Here is a 25,019-nt window from a genome sequence, read left to right on the forward strand (position 1 = left end):
GGGGAATGGAATTGGTGGTGAGGGTACAGAATGTCTGAAAACAATGGCTTTGGTGTTCCCAACGTTTGCTGAAGGAAGTAATGGTTTATCCAAGTCTAAATGTTGGATAGACTGTCCGACAGCACAAAGGCAGTGGAGGGGGTTGAGAGGGGTGGTGGATTGGGCTGGGTGTCATTGATGTCCATGAGTTTTTTCTTAACAAGGTTTCTGTAAAGAAAGGAATACGCATATATGTTCTGAAACCACTCTATGGTACTTATAGAGGAATGCATTAGGGAATATATTGATTCATTGGAGTAGTCAGTACATTGTGCTCACGTTGGGAAGAGCACACTTCATTGGATGAGGATTATTTGATCATAGTCCCTGGGTTTTGGCTTGCTTGAGGGACATCAAAGATCTTACAAATATGATGATGGGCCTTGTAAGGTTGGCGCATGCTGGAGCACCCAGAAGGGGTTGTTAGTTTGCAGCTCTGACTTTCTTGGAGAATGATCAGACTCTGTGTGGGGGATTTCAAACATGATATGACAATGGATCCACCTGGTTAGGTCTGCTCCTCTACTGCGGCCAGATTATGACCTTACAACAAAAGGCAGATGAAGTCGGTATCACCCAGCATTACCTATTGCACTACCTCCAAATCAAACAGCTCCTAGTCATGCCCAAGTGAGCCAATCCTTCTGACAAATCCCACAATCACAACTCAACCCTCTTTTTGCTTCTAGATCTAAAGACAAAAGGGAAAGGCTTAAAGAGGCCTGCGTGATGTCTATGCCAGCTCAAGATAATATGTCAAGTATACCATATTTGGTCCCCAGATTCCACCCCCCCCTGGAAGATGAATGCTGGTGGGGCTGGGGCCAGAGGAGCAAACTACTGCTACACACATTCTCGTGCTGCCCCTACATTCACCCATCCTTCGGAGGAATTTGAAGGCATAGATAGTATGAGAGACCTCCCAATTCCTATGAATTTAAGCCTCTGCCTGTTGGTTTTACCCACGAGGGTGGACATCCCCATTGCAGCCCACAAGCTCGTGCTACTACCACTGCTAACTGCAAGATGATACGTTCCCCCACTGTGGCACAGCAATGCTCTCTCAGTGACTCTATCCCAATACGAAAGCTTGATGTATTGACTCTGCCTGGGACTTGGGAAATACCAGGCAGTTTGAAACCAGTCCTGGCATTAGGCTATATTTTAATCTGCATTGCTTGTTCTAAAATAAAATTCCAATTGGCACTCAGCCAGCACAGAATACATGAAGCAAATATAGTTCAACAAAGGCTTTAGACGTGGAATCGAACAATAATGAGCAAATTGAAAGGACATATACATTGTTTGGAACATGGTGCCATCCAGAGATCCCTGTAGTAAACACTCTGCCAGTTTTAACTTGATTAGAGTGGTTGTTCTGTTTCAGAAAAGAAATAGTTCTATATACATTGGATTTTATTGTCAAGTGTAAGGCTTATGCTTCTGATAATTTCAATTACATGTTCTTCTTCTCTTCTTCTTAGGCAGTCCCTCGGAACCGAGGATGACTTGCTTCCACATTAAAAATGAGTTCTCAGGTGACTGATTAGTCCAATGCGGGACCTACAGTCTCTGTCACAGGTGGGGCAGACGGTGGTTGAAGGGGCGGGTGGGTGGGGGTGCTTGGGTTGACGTGCGCTCCTTGCGCTGCTTGCGCTTGGCTTCCGCTTGCTCCCGGCGAAGAGACGCGAGGTGTTCGGCGCCTTCCCGGATGCTTCTCCTCCACTTTGTGCGGTCTTGGGCCAGGGATTCCCAGGTGTCAGAGGGGATGTTGCACTTTTTCCAAGGAGGCGTTGAGGGTGTCCTTGAAGCGTTTCCTCTGCCCACCTGGGACTCTCTTGCCGTGCCGGAGCTCCGAGTAGAGCGCTTGTTTTGGGAGTCTCGTATCGGGCATGCGGACGATGTGACCCGTCCATCGGAGCTGATCGAGCGTGGTCAAAGCTTCGATGCTGGGGATGTTGGCCTGAGCGAGAACACTCAGAACATGTTAGGTGACATGGCACTCACGCACATACACTTCACATATTCAGATGAATTATGATGCATACTGTATAAGATCACACGAGACTCACTGATTCATTACAATAGATAGTTACATGTACCATGACTCATTTGGGTGTGTAAATACATTTCAGTGAGTAGGTCATAGAAGTGAACAGTATGGATTTAACTTTATCTGGTCACAGGGAGTAACTTTCCTTTCATGTCACCAGAGGGAGGTGTATCGTGTAGCACAGTGCACCCTTTCTAAGGTCCCACATTGAAGATCCATTCTCATGAAAGTCGCAACTTTATTGCGGTACAGATATTCGGATATCTCGTATTAGGACAGCAGACCTTGGGAATGTATCCATGAGAGATGACCTCAGAATGGATAACACACGAAAGGAGGTCTCACAACAGAAAGTTTTCAAGGCCGCAAAGCTGAAAGACTAAAAGAAGATGTTGACGCTTTTTATTTCCTTCATTTCTCTCGGTGAATTCTATACACTTCAAGATGGGAACGTCAGCAATGGCAAATGGAACATTTGCACTTCAGGCTCCCAAGAGCCTTATTTTGGGTCTGTGAATGGACAAGGCAGAAGGCAGTTGCAGCAGCATTTATGCCCACCCAATTGGAGGAGGGCTGACCCCTCTGGAACCTCTGGGTTTAGCCTAATTATAATAAAGGCTGTGGATCTAGAGCAGGCAGCTTGCCCAGAAAGGGCAGGAAATCTCACGTCATAAAACCTTAAAGGGAAAATTTAAAGGAATACAGTCACTTATAGGTAAAAATGTTGTTAGTCTTTAAAAAAAAAGCTGGAAATATTGTACATGGTTACTTTAGACCATCTAAAGGCTGCTTGAGGCAGAAGAGTAGCTGAGAAAAACCCATTGGCTGGTGTAATGAGGCTGGAAATGGAATCTGTAGGCAACAGATGAAGCCTAATAGCATTCAAACACGCTGTCTGAAGGTTGGTGCGGAGGAGTTGCTTCATCGTGAGTTAGTGAGTTGTCCTCTGTGCTAGTCCAGGGCACTCTTCCCAGAGGACTACAGCACAGCATAAGTGGAAGGAGGCAGAGGCAAAACCATTGAGGATTCTGGTGACATTGACCGTCACTGGCACTGTCGACCCTCTGGTGCCACTTGACAGGAGGCGCCCTTGCAGCAGACGGCACAGGTGTGTCAAGACCTGCAGATATGTTTATTGGCATCATGGTAGGTCTGACCAATTTAGCACTTCTGCCTGTTGATTTCTTTCTCGTGGCTTCCTGCAACTTGTATGAAACACTGAGGCTTGCGTGCTTTCAAAGCATCCCCGGCATTAAGATTAATTAGGGGTTCCTCAGATCTCATTCGTGACACCAGGACCGATGTCACACAGATCAGTGGGCATGATGAGGCAGTGCCCAGTAGCGAGGGCATGGAGGGAATGGTCACAGATTTCTGTTCATAAGAACATAAGAACATAAGAAATAGGAGCAGGAGTAGGCCAATCGGCCCCTCGAGCCTGCTCCGCCATTCAATAAGATCATGGCTGATCTGATCCTAACCGCCAATCCACTATCACAGAACCATCTCCTGAATCTAACAGAATTAGACACACGAAACAGGAGCAGGATCGGGCTACACGGCCCCTGGGCCCGCTCCGCTACCCACAGGGCCATGACCGATCCGAACCTAGACTCATGTCCAAATTCCTGCCCGCTCCTCGTAACCCTTAATTCCCTTTACTTCTAGGAAACTGTCTATTTCTGTTTGAAATTTATGTAATGATGTAGCTTCTACAGCTTTTTGGGGCAGCATATTCCATGGACCTACCACCCTCTGAGTGAAGTAGTTCCTCCTCATCTCAGTTTTGAAAGAGCAGCCCCTTATTCTAAGACTATGCCCCCTAGTTCTAGTTTCACCCACCATCGGGAACATCTTCCCTGCATCCACCCGATCCAACCCCTTCACAATCTTATATGTTTCAATAAGATCGCCTCTCATTCTTCTGAACTCCAATGAGTAGAGTCCCAATCTACTCAACCTCTCCTCATATGGCCATCCCCTCATCCCCGGGATTAACCGAGTGAACCTTCTTTGTACTGACTCGAGAGCAAGTATGTCCTTTCTTAAGTATGGACACCAAAACTGTACGCAGTATTCCAGGTGCGGTCTCACCAATACCTTGTACAACTGAAGCAATACCTCCCTATTTTTATGGCTCTTAGTCGTTAATCCCAGCCCCCGCTGACTTTATGTTCACTGACTTCACAGGGGCCACACTCTGTGGCTGCTTCATCCTCTGTCTGGTTGCATAACAGTTTGTTCCTCTCGGGAATGCATCAGCTTTTGTTATCAGTATACTGGCCTTACATCCTGTCTCCGAGTCTGAGCTTCCCAGCTTTTTAGGTATGTGGGTCTCTTAGCAACCAGCTTTCTTATCTAGGTAAGGATTACCTCTTGACCTGGGAGTTACAGCTGAGAGAACTTCAGCATTCTCTGTCTCTAAGCTTCCTTTGTTCACCATAATTATGTTATGCTAAATCTATATAAATTACTAGTTTGGCCCCAGCTGGAGTATTGCATTCAATTCTGGGCACCACACTTTAGGAAGGACATGAAGGCTTTGGAGAGAGTACAGAAGAGATTTACTAGAATGGTTCCAGGGTTGAAGTGTTACAGTTACGTGGGTAGACTGGAAAAGCTGGGGTTGTTTTCCTTATAGCAGAGAAGGTTAAGAGGAGATTTGATAGAGGTATTTAAATCATGAAGGTTTTAAATAGAGTAAATGAAGAAAAACTGTTTCCAATGGCTGAAGGAGCGATAACCAGCAGCCAAGATTTAAGGTGATTGGCAAAAGAACGAGAGGCGACATGAGGAAAAATGGTTTTATGCAATGAGTGTTTAGGATTTGGAATGCACTGCCTGATAGGGTGGGGAATATAGGTCCAATATTAGACTTCAAAAGGGAATTGGATGCATACTTAAAGGAGAAAAAATTGCAGGGATATGGGGAAAGAGCGGGGGAGTGGGACTAACTGGATTGCTCTTCGAAAGAGCCGGCGCAGACTCGATGGGCCGAATGGCCTCCTTCTGTGCTGTACTATTCTATGATTCTATAACAGCAGGAACAAGGTTCAATCCCCACTCCCTTTCTCCACATTGCTCGCTAGCTAAAGAGTTAATGCCATCTGAGATACTTGACCATTTAAACCACTGTAAAATATTCAAACATCTCCCATAAACACAGAGGATCCAGTCATTCATTGACTCCTCAACAGGAGAGGACAAAGAAGGAGCAGTAGGTTAGGATTCAGAGCGCACATGTCATACAGCATCACCAAAGGGGAAGCACTGGGGTACTAAAGCACAAGCATGCATGCACAGCACACACACACACGCGCACAGGGACTGCATGCACGTACACACGCACTCGCACACACACAAACAGAAACATAGACACACTTCACTTCTCGGGAATTAAAATTTGGCTGAAATGAACTGTGGCCCAGAGAATGTTCTCTGCATGGTGTTAGATAATGTATCAACAGGTGATATGAATTTATAGCTGAAGGCAATGTATAGAAAGTTTCAATGTAAAAGGGAGCCTGGGGTACAGCCTTCTCATGTTCCGCAGGCAGATCTCCAGGCTCTTGCTGTTCATAGTGCTTATCAACTGACTGTTGTGCAGCATTCAGCAGATCCTGGAGACTTTTGCTTGATCTTCCAGCACACTTCATGACCTAGCAAGGCATTTGAAATGCTGCTTGAGGATGCTGCTGGCACGTTCTATTATAATATGCATAGTTGCATGCACTTTATTATACCAGTGCTCCACAGGTTTTTGTGGCTGTCTGAGGTGTATCATGAGCGATGGCTGCAAACAATAGCCTTTCTCATAAGAACATAAGAAATAGGAGCAGGAGTCGGCCATTCAGCCCCTTGAGCCTGCTCCGCCATTCAATAAGATCATGGCTGATCTGATCTTGGTCTCAACTCCACTTTCCTGCCCACTCCCCATAACCTTTGACTCCCTTACCTTCCAAAAATCTGTCTTGACTATATTCAATGACTCTGCCTCCACAGCTCTCTGGGGTAGAGAATTCCAAAGATTCACGACCCTCTGAGAGAAGAAATTGCTCCTCATCTCCATTTTAAATGGACGACCCCTTATTCTGAAACTGTGTCCCTTAGTTCTAGATTCCCCCACGAGGGGAAACATCCTTCCTGCATCTACCCTGTCAAGCCCCATCAGAATCTTATATGTTTCAATAAGATCACCTCTCATTTGTTTAAACTCCAATGAGTATAGGCCCAACCTGCTCAACCATTCCTCATAAGACAACCCCTTCAACTCAGGAATCAACCTAGTGAACCTTCTCTGAACTGTCTCCAATACAAGTATATCCTTCCTTAAATAAGGAGACCAAAATTGTACGCAGTACTCCCGGTGTGGTCTCACCAACGCCCTGTACAGTTGTAGCAAGACTTCCCTACTTTTATACTCCATCCCCCTTGCAATAAAGGCCAATATTCCATTTGCCTTCCTATTACTTGCTGTACCTGCATGCTAACTTTTTGTGTTTCATGTACGAGGACACCCAGCTCCCTCTGTACCGCAGCATTCTGTAGTCTCCCTCCATTTAAATAATATTTTGCTTTATATTCTTCCTACCAAAGTGGATAACCTCACATTTCCCCACATTATACTCCATCTACCAAATTTGTGTCCATTCACTTAACCTATCTATATCCCTTTGCAGACTCTTTAGGCTGGATTTTACTCACTGAGACGAGTTGGGGGCGGGACTGCTACCTTCCGGGTTCTAATCCCACCCCCAGCTACATCCGACGCACAGACGCTATTTTCCCCCTATTGGCTTTGTTAAGCCCGCCTTGCGGGCTTGCTGGCCAATTAAAGGAAAGCCGGTGTCAGATGACGTCAGTTGATGACGCTTCATCTGCCAGTTTTCTTAAAGGCACATGAACCATAAATTTTTGACAGATGATTTGACAGTGTTTGACAGCATTGAGTTGCTGTCAAACACTGACAATCACTGTACAAAGGTGAGCCCTTGCACCCAGGCTCTCCAATGACTCTCTCATTAGGATGAAACAGATGGCAGCTGCAGTACACTCAGTCCCTTCATCCAAGTCATTAATATAGATTGTAAATAGTTGAGGCCCCAGCACCAATCCCTGTGGCACCCCACTATTTACAGTTTGCCAACCTGTAAATGACCCATTTAATCCGACTTTCTGTTTTCTGTTAGTTAGCCAATCCTCTATCCATGCTAATACATTACCCCAACACCGTGAGCTCTTATCTTGTGCATCTAGCAGCCAACCTTGTACTCTTCTTTCTGACTCAAATAATGGAGAAACCATGAAATGCCTCAAGGTGAAAGGATTGTGACTGTTGCCTGGGAACAGGACATTGACCCTCATTATTCTGTGCTGATTGTCACAGGTGACTTGCACATCAATGGAGGGTAGCCCTTACAGATTATGAATATGGGCCACATGGATCCCATCAACAACACTTTGGACTCTGGGAAATCCCGCCATATGGAAAGAATGTACAGTCCTTCCATGCTTTTGTTGGTTGCCCACAGGGGTGTGTGTTAAACTGATGCGCCCTTGCAAACAACACAGCAATCACTCACTTTAGACAACTATGCATTGTGATTAATGTCCCCTGTGGAAGCCTGGAAGGAACTTGAGTCGTAAAAATTGAGGGCTGTGGTGACTTTGACAGCTACTAGCAGTGCTGTGCCTGTGGTGGAGTTTGGCTGGAGGTCAGTTTGCAGCTTGCGGCTTAACTCAGTCACAGCCTCTCTTGTGAGTGTTGCCTACAAAGGCACAAACAAACGAATCCAAGTTTAATGCACCTATGTAATTAGATGTAAGTTGTTGGGTAATAGTGGGTGCAAAGGTTATAACTCTGATGAACCTCATCTACTGGGCATCCCTCTTTTGCTTCTCCCCTTCTTCTTCCAAATTACGTAAAGATAATGGGGCAATAATTCCTCCCCAAACGCGTGAGTACGGATGAGGTACTCACGCGTCTGGCCGGAGGAAATGCCGGTTTTCAGCATGCACAGCGCATGCGCTGAAAACCGACATTTCCTCTCCTCTAACCCAAGAGGTGAAGAGGCTAGCGCGTGCGCTGTAGGGGGCAGCGTGTGCGTCTTGGATTTCCTCTGTTTTGGGGGATTTGCGCATGTCTAAAGGCCTCCGGTCTTTACGCTTGTAAAAAGCACACGTAAGTATTTATTTTTACAGGTAAGTGGTGTTTTAGTGCAATTTAGAAAAAAAAATTCCACAGGTTTATTATTTTAAAGAATCTACAATAAGGTAAGTTTAGTTTTAGACCCTTTTTATTAAAAATTTATTTTTTTCAAAAAAAAAAGATTGTTTAAATTTTTTTTTAAACTTATTTATACTTAATTTAATGATTGGGATGTTTTTTAAAATTGTATTTAAAGTTTAAGTAGTGTTTTGGGGTGCAGTACTTCTCATGAGTTTGACAGTTCTTACTCTCAAACTTATGAATGAAGTTTCCCCTCCCCTGATTGGCTGAACAGTGCTCACCTGATCCCAGCCGGCACATCGCACTAACTACGCCGCTGGGTCAGGTTAGCACAGCGCACCGACATCAGAACCGGGCCACTGAAAGGAAATCCACTGCGGGCCAGATTTCAGATGTCGGCGCGCCGTGTAAGTGCACATCGGGGGCTTGCACGCGCGGCAAGCCCCCGACACCAAGTTCTGGGCCAATAGGATTCCCATTGAGACAGCTGTGCCATCAATTAAAATGGCCAAAAAATATGGCATGGCTAAAACCTTTGCCAGAAAGTTAATCACAACAAAATAGTGCCAAAAGCTTAAAGCAGATAGTACATGCATCCTGAGATCTTGAAAGGTGCAATATAAATGCAAATTTGTTATTTCTTTAAAGTGCTGATTGTGTGATCGGTGCTGCTGTGAGGCTCCAGCCTGGGAGCAGAGCCTCACATAATGTCCTTGTTCGAGTATGTCAGGAGTTTTAATTTCAGGGTGAAATGGGTACTTTTACGGTAACAACTTTTTAAAAAAGTGATGGTAATAATAATTTCCTATTTCAAAGCAATTCATACAGCTTTGGTATGGCTGGTCTATTACAGTCAGTAGATCTCCTAACACAGTCCTCATTATAACTTGTATTTACTGAATGGGCAAAACATGCATATTACGATATCCTGTGCCCATTACTAAGCCAGTAACTTAGTTTAGCTTAAATTATATGGTTCTAAAGTAAATACTCAGGAGTAGAAGTTCCGCGGTGGTCTCCCGATCGTCGTGGCCACTTCATTGGAGGATCCGCGGAAACAATGTAAACCCCATTTCCTCGGATCCTCCGCTGAAGATATGGCAATGATCAGGAGAACCCCCACGTAACTTACTGGCGTTTGTGTCTCTACATTTTGGTTTCAATCTTGGGGCTCTGTTACCATGACAGCATATGAACATACAAAATTATCGGGCAAGAAAAGACCAGCTGGTCCATCAAGCCTGTCCCACAGCATGATGGCCGGACCATCATGACTAAACGTTCCTTTCCACCGCCACCCACCCCACCACTTGCCCACCTCCCCACCCACCACCTGCAGCCATGTAATCTCCTGGGAGAGACAAAAAAACTGTGATAAGGTGCCAATAAGGGAAATAATAGTCTGGAAAATTCCTCTCCGACCCCCTCAGGTGATCGAAACCAGTCCAGGAGATCACATGGACCACGTGTTCTATAAAGACGCTTCTATATGATGCGATCTCTGCCCCAGTCAGGAACTGGTTCAGCTCCCTCTTGGAGGCATGTGAAGAGTCAGCACCCACCACACTATGATCAGGAGCCCAGGCCCTGATGCATTCTAATATAGATTAGGACATGTAGGGCTGGCTTTTGGAGGTGGGACTCCCACTTGTCGGGTTTCAGTCCCGCCTCCAACAACTTCTGGCCAACCCACGCTATTTTCTCTTGATTGACCTTGTTAAGCCCGCCCAGCGGGCTTAGCAGGCCAATTAAGGAAAAGCCGGTGATAGAGAACGTCAACGTATGACGTTTTATCTGTCAATGAATTGTCATCGTTTGACAGCTCTGTGAAGCTGTCAAACACTGACATTCTCTGTAGTTTGATGACATCTTGAATTCAAGACCTCATCAAACCCCTTTCTTTTGTAGAAATTAGATGGTTGTTGCATTGGAGAATGCAATGGCCATCTGTCATCTCTACCGCGGAGGTGCGAGACTCTCCGCATACCCACCGATTGAAGCTTGCAGGAAGAAACAAAGATAAGAACGCTTTTTCTAACAATTTCCACTTACCTCAGATACTCACCTCTCCACACTTGCACCCATCACTCACCTCCACAGTGCACTTTTGGACCTCTCCGACCCCCACAGACCCACTACTCGCCTCGATGACCCTGGTGGGTTTCGGAGCCTTCGGGAAGCCCGCACTTGTGTGGGCAAAATGGGAATATTCCTCTTATCTGCCTGTTAACTACCTGTTAACAGGCAGTTAAGTGGCTGTAATACCTTCCCGCCTCCAAGGAGACGGGACCCAGGGCGGGACGGCTTCCCGCCTCCTGGCAAGATGGCACCGAGGCGGGTTGGGCACCCGCCCCCAAATTCTGCCATTTTCCCGGCAGACCCACCTCCCCAGGGCTGGCAAAATCCAGCCCGTAATTTTAGTAGAGATGCTCCTTGACGTAAGAAAACTACTAGGCACTTGGTCTAAGCGTTAAACAAAGCTTTAATCAATTGTTTTACAACATGGAGGTCCAGTTGTGTCCTTCACTAGTTCCTGTTAAGAATGTCCTGCGCAAGCTGGGCCCGTGCCCGAGTATTTATACTCTCCCTGGACAGCGCCACCCGTAGGCCGCTCAGTATTATTTCATGTCTTTCTTTCATGAATGACTGATTCATGTCACTCCTGTTGTTTGTGTATGGTGGGAGTGACCTTTGGGCTAGTGACACAGAATGAAACAGTATTACCAATGTTGGCAGAGATACAAGATTAAATTTTCCAATGTATCAGTACCATGCAAACCATTTTCCACTGGGTATCTAAACAGATATTAATTTGCACGTGAATTATGTTAATCATAAGCATGTTGGAAAAATATTTCAGCCTGCTCATGATTTTCCTTTTTTAAAATGAATGCAACGATGACAGCAAAGCATCGCAGCCCTTATCATTGCCATGCCCAGTAAAATATGCTTCAGACCCCTGTGCTTCCTCTGAATACAGATAAAGCTACATCTTTAATGGGATGTGCCTTCAGCTGTGTGATATCGTATTATGTAGAGGAGCAGGTTAGAATTCATTAACTAATAGTACTTTTAATCTGACCAGCACTTTGTTACTTGTTTAGAATTCCATGATGCCCTGTACTCTAGCACTATTAGAGTTCAGTTATTAAAACCTCTAAATACTGCAAAGGCACACTGAAGTATTTTAATCAGACGACTACCACCAGCAGTAATAAATGTACTTAATTTCATCAGATGCTAATTCCTACTGTCTCTCCAGAACATAGTCTTCAAGGCAAAGTTCTTCACCTACAGTTGTTAATGCAATTCCTGCAAATTGTTGGGCTTAGTATGGAGCGTGCAGAGTGGGGATCCAGAAAACCAGGCCAAGAATCTCTTTCACAGGACTCCTGCCCCGAGTCATGCAGCTCCTGTTGCTCTAGCTGATCCCTTTTGGCTGGCCATTGATTTCAACACGGTCCCCAGCACTTACACCCGCCCACACCTATATAGGGCCAATGGCACTAACCATTCACCATTTCCACTGAAGTCAATTACAAGGGTGCCACTTGTTATGAATCTTATGATCCATGAAGAAAGACTCATGAAATAACACTGGACGGCCAGCTGGTGGCGCCGTCCAAGGAGTATAAATACTCGGGCGTGGGTCCAGCTTGCCCAGGACATTGTGTAAACAGGAACTAGTGAAAGATAACTAGACCTCCATGTTTTGAAACAAGTTGATTAAAGCCTTGCTTTATACTCGAACCAAGTGCGTAGTGAGTTTTATTACGTCACCGCTTATAAGACATTAAGCGCGCCGCCTGTTTCGGACAGCGGCAGATCAGTCTTGTTGCATTCCATACATGTGTATCCCACAAAACTCCGAATCATTGTTCCACTTACTACAGTTGAATACTGTTGTCATGAAAGTTATTTCTAACTGTGAGCAGCAGAATTCCCAGAAGCATTGGGTTTCTCTATTGAGCAGAGCTGTCCAATTAGAATTAGTACCATGAATCATTTGTTTCTTGGTCGTTTGCAAATGCGGTTTAGTCTGAATTCGATGCTTTTCCCCCCTTATTGTATTTCTCATTCTTGTTGCTATAATTGACAAGCGATCAGCTAAAGAAAGCAAGAATTGTCGATGCAGTTTTACTGTCCACTTCATACAGTGGGCAGATCGCGTTAACACCCCTGCGCCTGCTATAAGTTGTGTATTATGATGCAATAAAATGTATGTTAAGCCACAGCACCATTCCATGTCTGTTTAAGATGGGAAATCGTGCTGTGCCCTCTGCGTCCCCTGTGGAGTGAGCGTAAAGGGGCGCTCCAGCTGCAATGGAGCGTCGAAAGAGACCGGTTTTCTTTCCATTTTCATCTTTCGGACATTTTTTTAGTGCTCTTTCAGAATTGTTATTTGATTCCTCATTTTTTTGATTTGTGTTTTATATTTTAGCTTAGAAATTTTTCGTAAATGTAGGCAATCATTATGCAGAAATATAACAGAGTTGAATGTCTGCAAAATCGCTGGAAAGCCGCTTGTAATTAAAGCATTTATAAAAAGACAGCAGAGCAGGAAGAGATTAAAAGAAGAGGAGCCATATAAAGAGGATCTTGAAATTCAAACTTTCAATGGCGTTCTGGGGGACGGTGGGGAAGGAATGAAGTGCATACGTGTATCCTGCAGGGTCATTAGGTGGTTACTAAGCCAAGTTGCAATTAATCATTGGGGGTGGTTTTACAAGGACCCTTCTTGATCCATAAAATATAAGGTTGAAAGAGTTTTGGGGTCATTTTTGGAGGGCTAATGCCAGGATAGATGGGCAGAGCCTGGATAGATGGGCAGAGCCTGTGTGGCGCACGCTTCAGCCCAGAGCAGCTTTCTCTGACAACTCTGTCATCACACAATTGTGTTAGCCACCAGGGCACATTTATGCTGCAGCTTAGCTGTTATATCTCTTCTTGTGCAAACTTACAATGTGTTTATTCTTTATATGAATAGTTTTTGTTATCAATAAATTTGTAGTGTCTGGCTTTGTCAATAATGCAATTACATCAATGACGAACATCCAGGAGAAAAACTAAACAAGAGGATGCAATCAGAATTCTTTGTAATGGTTTAATTTTTTATAAAGGATGTTGACACTCCCAAGAGTGGTATAATTATTTCTTAAAGTAGAGGTATAAAGGAAATAAGCATTTCTAATGGTTAATAAACTAAATAATAACATTTAAGACAGTGATAATGTGAAGAAAGCAAATGGATCCTGTATAAAGCAGGGCCGTAGATTTATTTTATGCTTTTGTAGAACTGTACAGCTGTATTTATTTTGATAAAATTATACCAACTTGCAAAGCAAAGAAACCCGACAGTCGTTTTATATTTCCAGTTTGAATTTGTTTCTGGATATAGTGACATTGCTGTTTTCATTCACTCTCATTGCATTACAATCCTACATTACAACTGTGACTACACTTCAAAAGGACTTAATTGGCTGCAAAATGCTCTGGGATGTCCTGAGGTCGTTAAAGGCGCTGTATAAATGCAAGTCTTTCTTTCTATCTTTCTTTCACTTGACTTTGTGCTTCTACCTGTTTTCTTTTTATTTGCAGCCAGAGCTACCTACAGTCTGGGATTGAGGTGACCATCAACCACAGCTTAGATCCCGCCACCAACGAGAACTCCCCCAAGTTCCGCTCGAGAAATCAGAGCTACATGAGAGCTGTGAGCACCCTGAGCCAAGCTAGCTGCGTCAGTCAGGTAAGGTCTGGTCCTGAGGGAAAAAACATCTCCCCAATCTCAGCCTCTTGATAGGAGTCAACGGCAGAAGCCATTTGCTGCCCTGATCAATCTCAACAGAGTTTAAACAAGGAGAGAATTAAGACTGTGAAGTGAAAGTCTTGATCAAAACAACGGTATGTAATTGTGTGGATTCAAAATCAGCTTTTCTCGGCAAGGTGAACTTTATCGTTTCTCAGTTTAAAATAAGTAAATGCTCCTTGATCTAAATAGTTGCAAGTGCAAAGCCATTTATTTAGCACTAGGGAGGAGCATAGATCCAGGCTGATTTAAATTAATCCAGATTGGCTGGTTTAATTCGACTAAACTAAAACCATGTTTTGATTTTAAGAAGTCAGTTTTGTTCCTTTTTTTAAAAAAAATGAAAAACCTTGTATTTGTCGACGAAATTTGAAAAGAATTCCTCTTATTTTGTGCAATTGCAGCAATGAGAACATCATGTTATCCACCTAGAGCAAAATGGCAGTGGAGGAGCATAAACAGAGATATTGATTATCTGCCAAATCCACAGTCTCAGCATTCATCCAGGAGAGCTGGCAAAATTGGAAAGCTTTTAGACCATTCGATTAGCCTGGAGACTAGCCCTCATGGGAACGTCTTAATTATCATGAGAAGCCTGGAATATTAGCTTTGGGAAAACCTTCTCATAAAGCCTGCAATAGTTTCAAAGGTGGGCCTTCGGGCATCAGTCTGTCATCTTTCCATGTAACATAGAGTACTGTGTATAGGGACAAGCCTCAGTCTAAGAAGCGTGGAGGACCAATCACTGGGGACAGCTTTAGTAACCATCAGTATTGATCAGAGAGGAAATCTGTTTGGAAAAAAAATATGAGGATTCATTGATGTTAGACATTTCCAGTGCTGATGCAAGTGTAAGTAAGGCTGTAGTATAAGTTAGATGCCCTGTATTGGTGATAACTGTAGATACAGGAAACTCTTGTTTAAACGGCACCTAAATATCTGGAATTCTCTATTAACCGGCAAAATTCTCACTCTGAAAACAACAACTCAATAACCGGCAATGTTTGCGAGTCTGAGTCCGAGTCTCCCGCGGTGGCCGAGTTCGTCAGTGGGGGTAGTTCTTCAAACTGCCACTACTCGGCTTCTTGGCGCTGTCGGAAGTCGGAACACCTCAATACCCCTGTAACAGGAGTCTGACTCTCCCGCGCCGCCGGTAGTCTCTTCTGATCCGCCATTTTACAGGGGGTACTGTGTGTCTCCCACGCTGCTGGTAGTCATTGCATTGCATTACCCTCAACTGGCAGTACTGTACTTAATCAAGCATCTTCCACCATCCATTTAACACAACATTCTGTAGGTGAGTACCCAATTACTGTATACTGCACATTTCTTGAGTTTTTTATTTTTTTCTTTGTTAAAAATAGCCTCGGTAGATAACCCTCTCCGTCATCCGGAATTTTTGATCAACCGGCAACACGCCGGTCCCGTCGATGCCGGATACCAAAGAGTTTCCTGTAGTAGGATTACTTAGGCTAGTCATAATGATGGGGAGAGTGGTACTTTAAATGTCTGGTGTGTTTTAGTGGCTTATGTTGGTTTCCACTATACCAAACTAAGTCATCCAATCTCAGTGAATCAGTCACCATAACTAATGCTATGACTAGCAGCTTGAAGGATAGCTAGTGGGAGTCCTTGTGGATGTTTAATTTGGTGAAAAACAAGTAACCCTTTTTTAAATTTAAAATGTTACAGTGAAATTCTGTTAAAGCAAATGTCTTTCTTTACCATGACACAATGGTTAATGGAGGACTTTAAACCTTGAGGAAATTGAACCCTGATGAGGATAATTTAACCCATCACCTCGAGTTTCTGTTATTGGGTTTGGACTTCCTTTGTAAAGACATAATGGCCCGGAATTTGCGGTGGGTAATAAGAGTGAATGAACAACGTTCGCTGTCATTACCCCTTTGAAACTGAACACAACTTCAGGATTCAGCACGTGCACATCCTAATGTGGAAATCCTGAAGTTGTGGTCAGTCATTCACTGCTCTGACACTGGCTGCGTTGAGCTCCCCCTGCCCCCGCCCCACCGCCATAGCCGGCAATCAGTGTAATCAGGGAAATCAGTGAAACTGACGAAAACTTGGGCTTTTCCGCTGTTAAATATCCCATTAAAAGTGAGGCCCTTTTGGATTAGGTGGAACTGGAGTTTTAACAGCGTATTGACTGCTAAACAAACGTTATGGCTCTGAAAATACTAATTTTAATTTTGTGGAGTGTCAAATTTATCCATTTTAATAAAAATTAAAATTTTTAAGAAACATTTTTTTTTAATGTTGAAGGTTGTTCCTCTTTATTTCAGGTTTACCTTTTGCCCATGTGAGAGCCCCAGCCTTTGTTTTGCTCTCTCTAACATTTTTAAAAAGTTACAATAAAAGGAGCTTATTCACTTCCTGGTGAGAATTCTGGATTGTGATTGGCTGCTTGGACAGCTTGTTGACGTCACAGCAGCTCGCGTTAGGGATTCCCCATTAACTTACACCGATCTCAAGCGAATGTCAGAAAAGCTGAACTTCTCGCCACGGAGATCGCGAGATCGTTGTGGGAAGCTTGCTTGGCCGCTGACCGCAAATTACGGGCCAATGATGAATATTGCACAATTGCACAAGGCTCAATGAGATCACTTCCCATTGAGTTTAACTGGGACAGTCTTAAGCTGCTGAAATCCCTTTTTCTTTCATTAGCTAAGTAGCAGAATGAAACCTCCAAATTGTCACCTTGCTGTTGAAAAATAAGCTGAAACCAAGTGCATACAGCCTTGAATCGAATCAATCTTGTTCGGCTCAATTATATCAAACCACCCATGTCAAAATAAGGCAAAGCTTGTGTTAATCCTCTCAACATGACAGAATGTGCATGTGCTTCGAGAGAAACAAGTGGAACATTTTAATTGTTACTTTTAAAGCTGGTGGCACTGAAAATTCTTTGATTGTAGCACTGGGAAAAGTTAACAAAGGGCTTTTCTGTCCAGGCTTCCAGTCTAAACGTTATATATCTCCCTCCTGGAATTGGTTTGAGGCATCAAATCGCATGCACACATTCGCTCTATATTCAGCGTCTCATTATCAAAACAGCTTGTTTGCTTCAATTTTAACAGAAATTCCCACTTCCTGTTCCCACTACTTCGCCATCAGTCAGCGACGCCTGACGTGGCTTCAAATGGCGCTGAGTTAACTGCAGCAGTCACGTGTTTGGGATTCACTGTGATTCAAGTTGAGTTTACACTCACACTTTGGGCCACTAGGAAGTTAAGCTTTTAAAATTATTTGTATGTTCAATGGCGTGTTAACAATAAGAGCTCCGAAATTCCTGAGGAGGCTTTGGGGGGGGGGGGCATGCACAGATGGGAGGTGGAACAGAACTTCCACCTGTCCACTCTGGAGAAAGCTGACTCTAATGCCAGGGTCGAGCTATTTTAGTATAACTCGGGCGGATGCCTGTTCCGTTTCCGATGTAACTGGGGTGCCCGCCTGGGTGGAGAGAGGAATTTCACTGTGGCACCTCGCTGCAGCGTCAGTAGGCCCACAGGGCTTGGAAATCATCAAAAAAAAATTGGAAATACTGCTCCTGCTACCTTCTGCCTGTGTAGGAAATTCAGTCAATTACAGTGCAAAAACCAACCTGGGAAATTCCAGAACTCCACTGGGCCCCCTCCCCCGACCCTAGCAACACTGGATTACAGGGACTCAAAGGTGTCCAGTGTTGCTAAGGATGTAAATGGTGCAAATGGAGAGGGTGCAAAAATGAGTTACAAGGATGATACCAGAACTGCGAGGTTATACCTATCCGGAAAGGATGAACAGGCTGGGTCTCTTTTCTCTTGAAACTTGTGGGGAAGAGCGAAACCATGCAGACCATCAATACAAGATAGTCACCAAGAAATCAAATAGGGAATTCAGAAGAAGCTTCTTTACCCAGAGAGTGGTGAGAATGTGGAACTCGCTACCACAGGGAGTGGTTAAGGCGAATCGCATAGATACATTTAAGGGGAAGCTAGATAAGCATATGAGGGAGAAGGGCATTGAGGGTTATGCTGATAGAGTTAGATGAGGATGGGAGGAGGTTCGGGAGGAGCGTAAACACCAGCATAAACTGGTTGGGTGGAATGGCCTGTTTCTGTGCTGTGCATTTTACATTAACAAAATGAGTAAAATACACTGGATACTGTATTTTACTTATTTGCATTCTGTAGAAATGTGGAAAATAACTGATCTGGCGAATTATGTTACATTACCCTTTTTTGAGGATGTAACTGGTAAAATAGATAAGGGAGAACCAGTGGATGTGGTGTATTTGGACTTTCAAAAGGCTTTCGATAAGGTCCCGCATAAGAGATTAGTGTGTAAAGTTAAGGCACATGGGATTGGGGGCAAGGTACTGACTTGGATAGAGAACTGGTTGGCAGACAGAAAGCAAAGAGTTGGAATAAACGGGTCTTTTTCCGAGTGGCAGGCAGTGACTAGTGGGGTACCGCAGAGATCGGTCCTTGGACCCCAGCTATTCACAAGATATATATTAATGATCTGGACGAGGGAACTAGATGTAATATCTCCAAGTTTGCAGACGACACAAAGCTGGGTGGGCGTGTGTGCTGTGAGGAGGATGCCGAGAAACTCCAGTGTGATTTGGACAGGTTGGGTGATTGGGCAGAAGCATGGCAGATGCAATATGACATGGAGAAATGCGAGGTTATCCACTTTGGTGTCAAAAACAAGAAGGCAGATTATTATCTGAATGGCAATAGATTGGGAGAAGGGGAAGTGCAACGAGACCTGGGTGTCCTTGTGCACCAGTCGCTGAAGGTTAACTTGCAGGTGCAGCAGGCGATTAAGAAGGCAAATGGTATGTTGGCCTTCGTAGCGAGAGGGTTTGAGTACAGGAACAAGGATGTCTTGCTGCAGTTGTACAGGGCCTTGGTGAGACCACATCTTGTTTATTGTGTGCCGTTTTGGTCGTCTTATCTGAGGAAGGATATTCTTGCCATGGAAGGAGTGCAGCGAAGATTCACCAGGCTGATACCTGGGATGGCAGGAATGACGTATGAGGAGAGATTGGGTCGATTGGGCTTGTACTCGCTGGAGTTTAGAAGAATGAGAGGGGATCTCATTGAAACTTATAAAATTCTAACAGGACTAGACAGACTAGATGCAGGAAGGATGTTCCCGATTGTCGGGGAGTCCAGAACCAGGGGTCACAGTCTAAGGATAAGGGGTAAGCCATTTAGGACAGAGATGAGGAGGAATTTCTTCTCCCAGAGAGTGGTGAACCTGTGGAATTCTCTACCACAGAAGGCAGTAGAGGTCAATTCATTAAATATATTCAAGAAGGAGTTGGATATATTTCTTAAGGCTAAAGGGATCAAGGGATATGGGGAGAAAGCAGGGACAGGGTACTGAATTTGGATGATCAGCCATGATCGCATTGAATGGCGGAGCAGGCTCGAGGAGCCGAATGGCCTACTCCTGCTCCTATCTTCTATGTTTCTAAACATACTGAGATTTAAGATGAGGTCAAATAGGGCCAGGTTCTATCCGAAATTCCAAAATTACACTCCAAAAACAGCCAGTAAAATCCATTAAAAATATTGAATGACAGCACAACTTTAATTGACCCAAGGCACTTATTTAACTGGGGCAATACTGGTTCTAATGTCCATGTTTCTATATTTGCAAAGCGAGAAGAAAAAAAAAAGCTTTAAATTGACCGCTTCTATTTCATTATTGATTTTGTTTCTCAGGTGAGTGAAGCAGAGGTCAATGGACAGTTTGAGTCAGTTTGCGAGTCTGTTTTCGGAGAAATTGAATCACAGGCAGTGGATGCCTTGGATCTTCCTGGCTGCTTCCGCACACGAAGTCACAGTTACCTGCGCGCCATTCAAGCTGGCTACTCACAGGATGATGACTGCATCCCTTCAATGTCATCTGCGATTATGGCCTCCTCCATCAGAGCCACGACAGGTGACTGCGCTGGTCTTTCACTTTCGTTGCACCTGATTTCTTCCCCTTGTCGTAGAGAAGGTCTGTTGTAAACGTTGGCCCCCAAGTACTCTCGGACATTCCAGAAAACGTCCGTCGGCAAAGCCAACAAAACTCGGCTGAGATCCAGATACGCTAGGTCCCGACCTTAAGGCAGTATTTTATGTCTGGCCTTCTGGGAACGGAGCCTCTGCCTGCCCCTGCAAGGCCATTGACATAAGGGGGCAAGGAATCCCTAGATCAGCGGTTTGCGCGCTCCAACTCTCAGTTGGATCTCAACGATTGGCAGTGGTACGCCTGGTCTCAGCAGCCCAAAACCGATGGAGCTGGGTCTCACCTGCTGGGCCAGGCTGGGGTTGGGGCCTGGACACCTCCCTCCCCCTAAAGTTGGGGAGATGCAAAAGTTTGTTTTTTTATTTATAGCAGCTCCCTTTGTAAGCTGATTGAGGAAGCAGATAGGTTATATTTCTGCAGGGGAGAGGGGGGATCCCACAGCCCATTTCTGCCAGCCAGCTTCCATCAGCATTTCCAGTGTCTTTAACAGGGTGACATACAGTTGTTCCCACAACCCCACTGAAGGTCTCGTCCTGGAGAGTGGAGACTCTACCCCTTCCCCCGGTGAGCAGGTCAGTGGCGAAGTTCCAAGGCAGGTGCAATCTGGGACTGTGCCCGTAAGGAATTTTACGGGCTATTTTCTATGATAGCTGTGATCAAAAGCCTTTTCCGCACATGTTCTTCATTCTGTTCTGAACTTGGCTAACGTTCTCACTAGCTTTTATAGCCAATTGTGTCCCAAGACATTGTCCATAACACAAATATAGCGAGGCTGCCTTTAGATCCACGTCTTTGTGAAACTGGGAAATCTGACTGTGAAACCCCAGCAGACGTCAGAAATATTTAGTTACATTTACATATCGGCGACTTTGTTTGAGAATTCCATTGTTTAATAGGAAAAAAAGGGGATAAATGGAAAACATTACGGAGGATATCACCGAATTTCCTGCCCTTGAGTTGAACCGGAACAAAGGAGTGGGTGTGAACCAAAATATGACTCATGAATTATTAAAAATTAATCATAAGGTGGCAACTACAATTGTGTGAGCTACAAACAACAGCATTCAAACAATTTAAATATCAAATCAGTGCACAGTTTTCCTTATTTAACAGCCAAGACATACCATAGACAAAGTTTGAAATTGAAATGCATGTTAAATTTGTCAAATCTAAAAAACGACCTTGTCCGTCTGTCGTAATATATTGAGCTAGTAGCTAGGGCTTGCCTATCTATTTGGACTCCTAACTTCTTGTATTCACACCCACAACCTGAGCCAAGTAATAACCATAATTATATAAATAGGTAATGTTACAGTTTGAGGTTTTAGTACTAGATACTTCCCTCAAATTCGGCATTCCAGTCTTCTCCCATAAGTGACCCTCCGCTCCCTACATCCTAGGGTATTTCCTTATTACCCTAAATCTAGGTAAATGTAGCAAGCCCAGGGGCACTATTCTCACTATACTCCATGTACCACCACGTGACCTCCTCAATTTTGGAAAAGTGAAAGAAGAAGTGTTTTGGATAGACCGGAGCCATCATCATCAGCCCCTGCCACAAATTGCATACCCTTGTCGCCAATTCTGTCCCTCTCCCCTGCCACTATCTCAGGGCGAACCAGACTATTCGTAGCCTCGGTGTCCTATCGGCCCCATGCCGAGTTTTTGACCCTTTATTCTCTCCATAACAAAAAGTGCCTAGTTCCACCTCCGTAATCACCCACTTCTGCCCCTACCTCAGCCCATCTGTTGCTGAAATCCTCCTCTATGCTTTTGTCACCTTCAGTCTTGACTATTCCAATGCTCTCCAGGCCAGCCTCCCATTCTCTTCAGCATAAACTTCAGCTCATCAAAAGCTTTGGAGCCCATATCCTATCCTATACCTGTTCTTGCTCACCAATGCCTCAGATTTAGGATTCGCATCCACATATTTAAATCGTTTCATGGCCTCAGCCCTCCCTTTCTCTGTAACCACCCCACAAACTTTCCATTCCTCTGACTCTAGCCTCTTGAGCACTGCCCCTCCCTTTGCCCCACCATTGGCAGCCGTGCTTTCAACTACCAAGGCCACTCGCTCCGAAATTACCTGCCTATGCCCTTCCACCTCTCCACCTTGCTCACCCCATTTAAAACCCTCCTTAAAACCAACCTCTGACTAAACTTTGGGTTGCCCATTCTAATATCTCCTTCTTTGGCATTGCATCCTTTCTATTGATTACACTCTATGAAGTGTGTTGAAATGTTTTTCAACATGAAGAATGCTATATTAATGCACGTTGTTGTTGTTGTTGAAGTTTAACACCTGTAATTAAGGGACATTTATATCTACCCAGTGATGCTGCTGGACAGAATAATGCTTGGGGCTCTGCATTTAACATACATTAGCATATTAAACCATCCTTTGACCCATGGGAGAAGCCTACAGACACATAAAGCCCTTTCAACAGAATAGACACATCAAGCAGTAGCAAAATACTGCGGATGCTGGAAATCCAAAATAACAACAGGAAACGCTGGAAAAGCTCAGCAGGCCAGGCAGCATCCGTGGAGAGAGAAACAGAGTTAACGTTTCAGGTTGATGACTTTTCGTCAGAACTGGAAAAAAAGCAGGAAATGGAAAGCAAGTTTGGAGGCTGGGAAAAGGGGGAGGGATGAAAGAACCAAAGAGAAGGTCAGTGATAGGATAGAAAGCAGGAGAGATAGGTAAATAGCAGGTAAATAGCCTCAGATCAGTGCCTTTGAAATGACCTATGGCTTACCAGAGTGCAATGTGTATTCTCTACAGCCTGCAGAAGCAGCTAACAGTAACTCAATGTAAAGTGACAGTCTGACTCCTGTAACAAGATAATTAAATATATAATCATTTTTAATAGTTAGAATTGAGACTGAAAGTCCCTGTTCATCACATGTAAGAAGGTTAAAAGATAATAAAGTGTGATTAATTAGTTCAGATGATCTCATATGTGGCAAAAGGGAAGGTCAAGCAACTTACACAATTTATCTTGCTCACTGCCTCCCATCTGTAATACGTACAGTTGTCATTTTACTTGTCTAACCTATCCTGACTTATTAATAATACAAATGCTGTGGATGCTGGAAATCTGAAATAAAAACAGAAAATGCTGGAAACACTCAATAGATCAGGCAACATCTTTTACTTCATTCATGGGATGTGGGCGTCACTGGCAAGGCCAGCATTTATTGCCCATTCCTAATTGCCTTTGAGAAAGTGGTGGTGAGCCACCTTCTTGGACCGCTGCAGTCCGTGCGGTGAAGGTACTCCCACAGTGCTGTTAGGGAGAGAGTTCCAGGATTTTGACCCAGCGACGATGAAGGAATGGCGATATATTTCCCCGTCAAGATGGTGTGTGACTTGGAGGGGAACTTTGAAGTGGTGGTGTTCCCATGCACCTGCTGCCCTTGTCCTTCTAGGTGGTAGAGGTCATGGGTTTGGGAGGTGCTGTTGAAGAAGCCTTGACGAGTTGCTGCAGTGCATCTTGTAGATGGTACACACTGCAGCCACGGTACGCCGGTGGTGGAGTGAATGTTTAAGGTGGTGGATGGGGTGCCAATCAAGTGGGCTGCTTTGTCCTGGATGGTGTCGAGCATCTTGAGTGTTGTTGCAGCTGCACTTATCCAGGCAAGTGGAGAGTATTCCATCACACTCCTGACTTGTGCCTTGTAGATGGTGGAAAGGCTTCGTGGAGTCAGGAGGTGAGACACACACCACAGAATACCCAGCCTCTGACCTGCTCTTGTGGCCACAGTATTTGTGTGGCTGGTCCAGCAATGTTTCAGGTCAATGGTGACCTCCACAATGTTGATGGTGGGGGATTAGATGATGGTAATCCCATTGAATGTCAATGGGAGGTGGCTAGACTCTCTAATGTTGGAGATGGTCATTGCATGATATTTGTGCAGCGTGAATGTTACCTGCCACTTATCAGCCCAAGCCTGAATGTTGTCCAGGGCTTGCTGCATACATGCACGGATTGCTTCATTATTTGAGGAGTGTGAATGGAACTGAACACTGTGCAATCATCAGCAAACATCCCCACTTCTGACCTTATGATGGCGGGAAGGGTCATTGATGACGGAGCTGAAGATGGTTGGGCCTAGGACACTGCCCTGAGGAACTCCTGCAGCAAAGTCCTGGAGTGTAGTGATCAATAACATGTCATTCTGTGGTGGACACTAGGTGGAGCAGTAGAGCTGTATATAGCTGTATGTATAAAACTACACTACCCAGCTATACATACATTAAGACTACATTACCCATGAGGCTAGGCTACCCAGAAGGCAACAGTCAAGATGGCAGCCTGCACACAGGAGCACAATGCTGCATCTCTACAGATACTGTACCAAGTCCACATGGCTCAATAAAGTAACTAGCAAAAGCTAGCTGTGTTCATAATAAGAATGTCCACTTATTAATGAACATAACATGGAGCTGAGATGATTGGCCTCCAACAACCACAACCATCTTCCTTTGTGTTAGGTATGACTCCAGCCAGTGGAGAGTTTTCCCCCTGATTCCCATTGACTTCAATTTTACTAGGGCTCCTTGATGCCACACTCGGTCAAATGTTGCCTTGATGTCAAGGGCAGTCACTCTCACCTCACCTCTGGAATTCTGCCCTTTTGTCCATGTTTGAACCAAGTTTGTGGTCCTGTTGGAACCAAAACTGAGCTTTGATAAGCAGGTTATTGGTGAGTAAGTGCCACTTGATAGCACTGTCGATGGCACCTTCCATCACTTTGCTGTTGATTGAGAGTATGATGGGGTGGTATTTGGCCGGATTGGATTTGTCCTGCTTTTTGTGGGCAAGACATACCTGGGAAATTTTCCACTTTGTCGGATA

General features: G+C 44.5%; 1 protein-coding gene across 1 annotated transcript in view; it reads left to right on the plus strand.

Moving 5' to 3' along the window:
- Positions 1-25,019, plus strand: part of dlgap2a (discs, large (Drosophila) homolog-associated protein 2a) — a 212,390-nt gene that overhangs the window by 67,265 nt on the left and 120,106 nt on the right. The window contains exons 3-4 of the mRNA XM_085996433.1: positions 13,920-14,067; positions 19,866-20,097. Coding sequence (XP_085852559.1) covers positions 13,920-14,067; positions 19,866-20,097 — 380 coding nt within the window. The remainder of the gene's footprint in view (positions 1-13,919; positions 14,068-19,865; positions 20,098-25,019) is intronic.

The sequence above is a fragment of the Somniosus microcephalus genome, chromosome 9 (genome assembly GCF_052327205.1).
Source record: "Somniosus microcephalus isolate GS21.2 chromosome 9, FLI_Smic_1.0, whole genome shotgun sequence".
Taxonomy (NCBI): domain Eukaryota; kingdom Metazoa; phylum Chordata; class Chondrichthyes; order Squaliformes; family Somniosidae; genus Somniosus; species Somniosus microcephalus.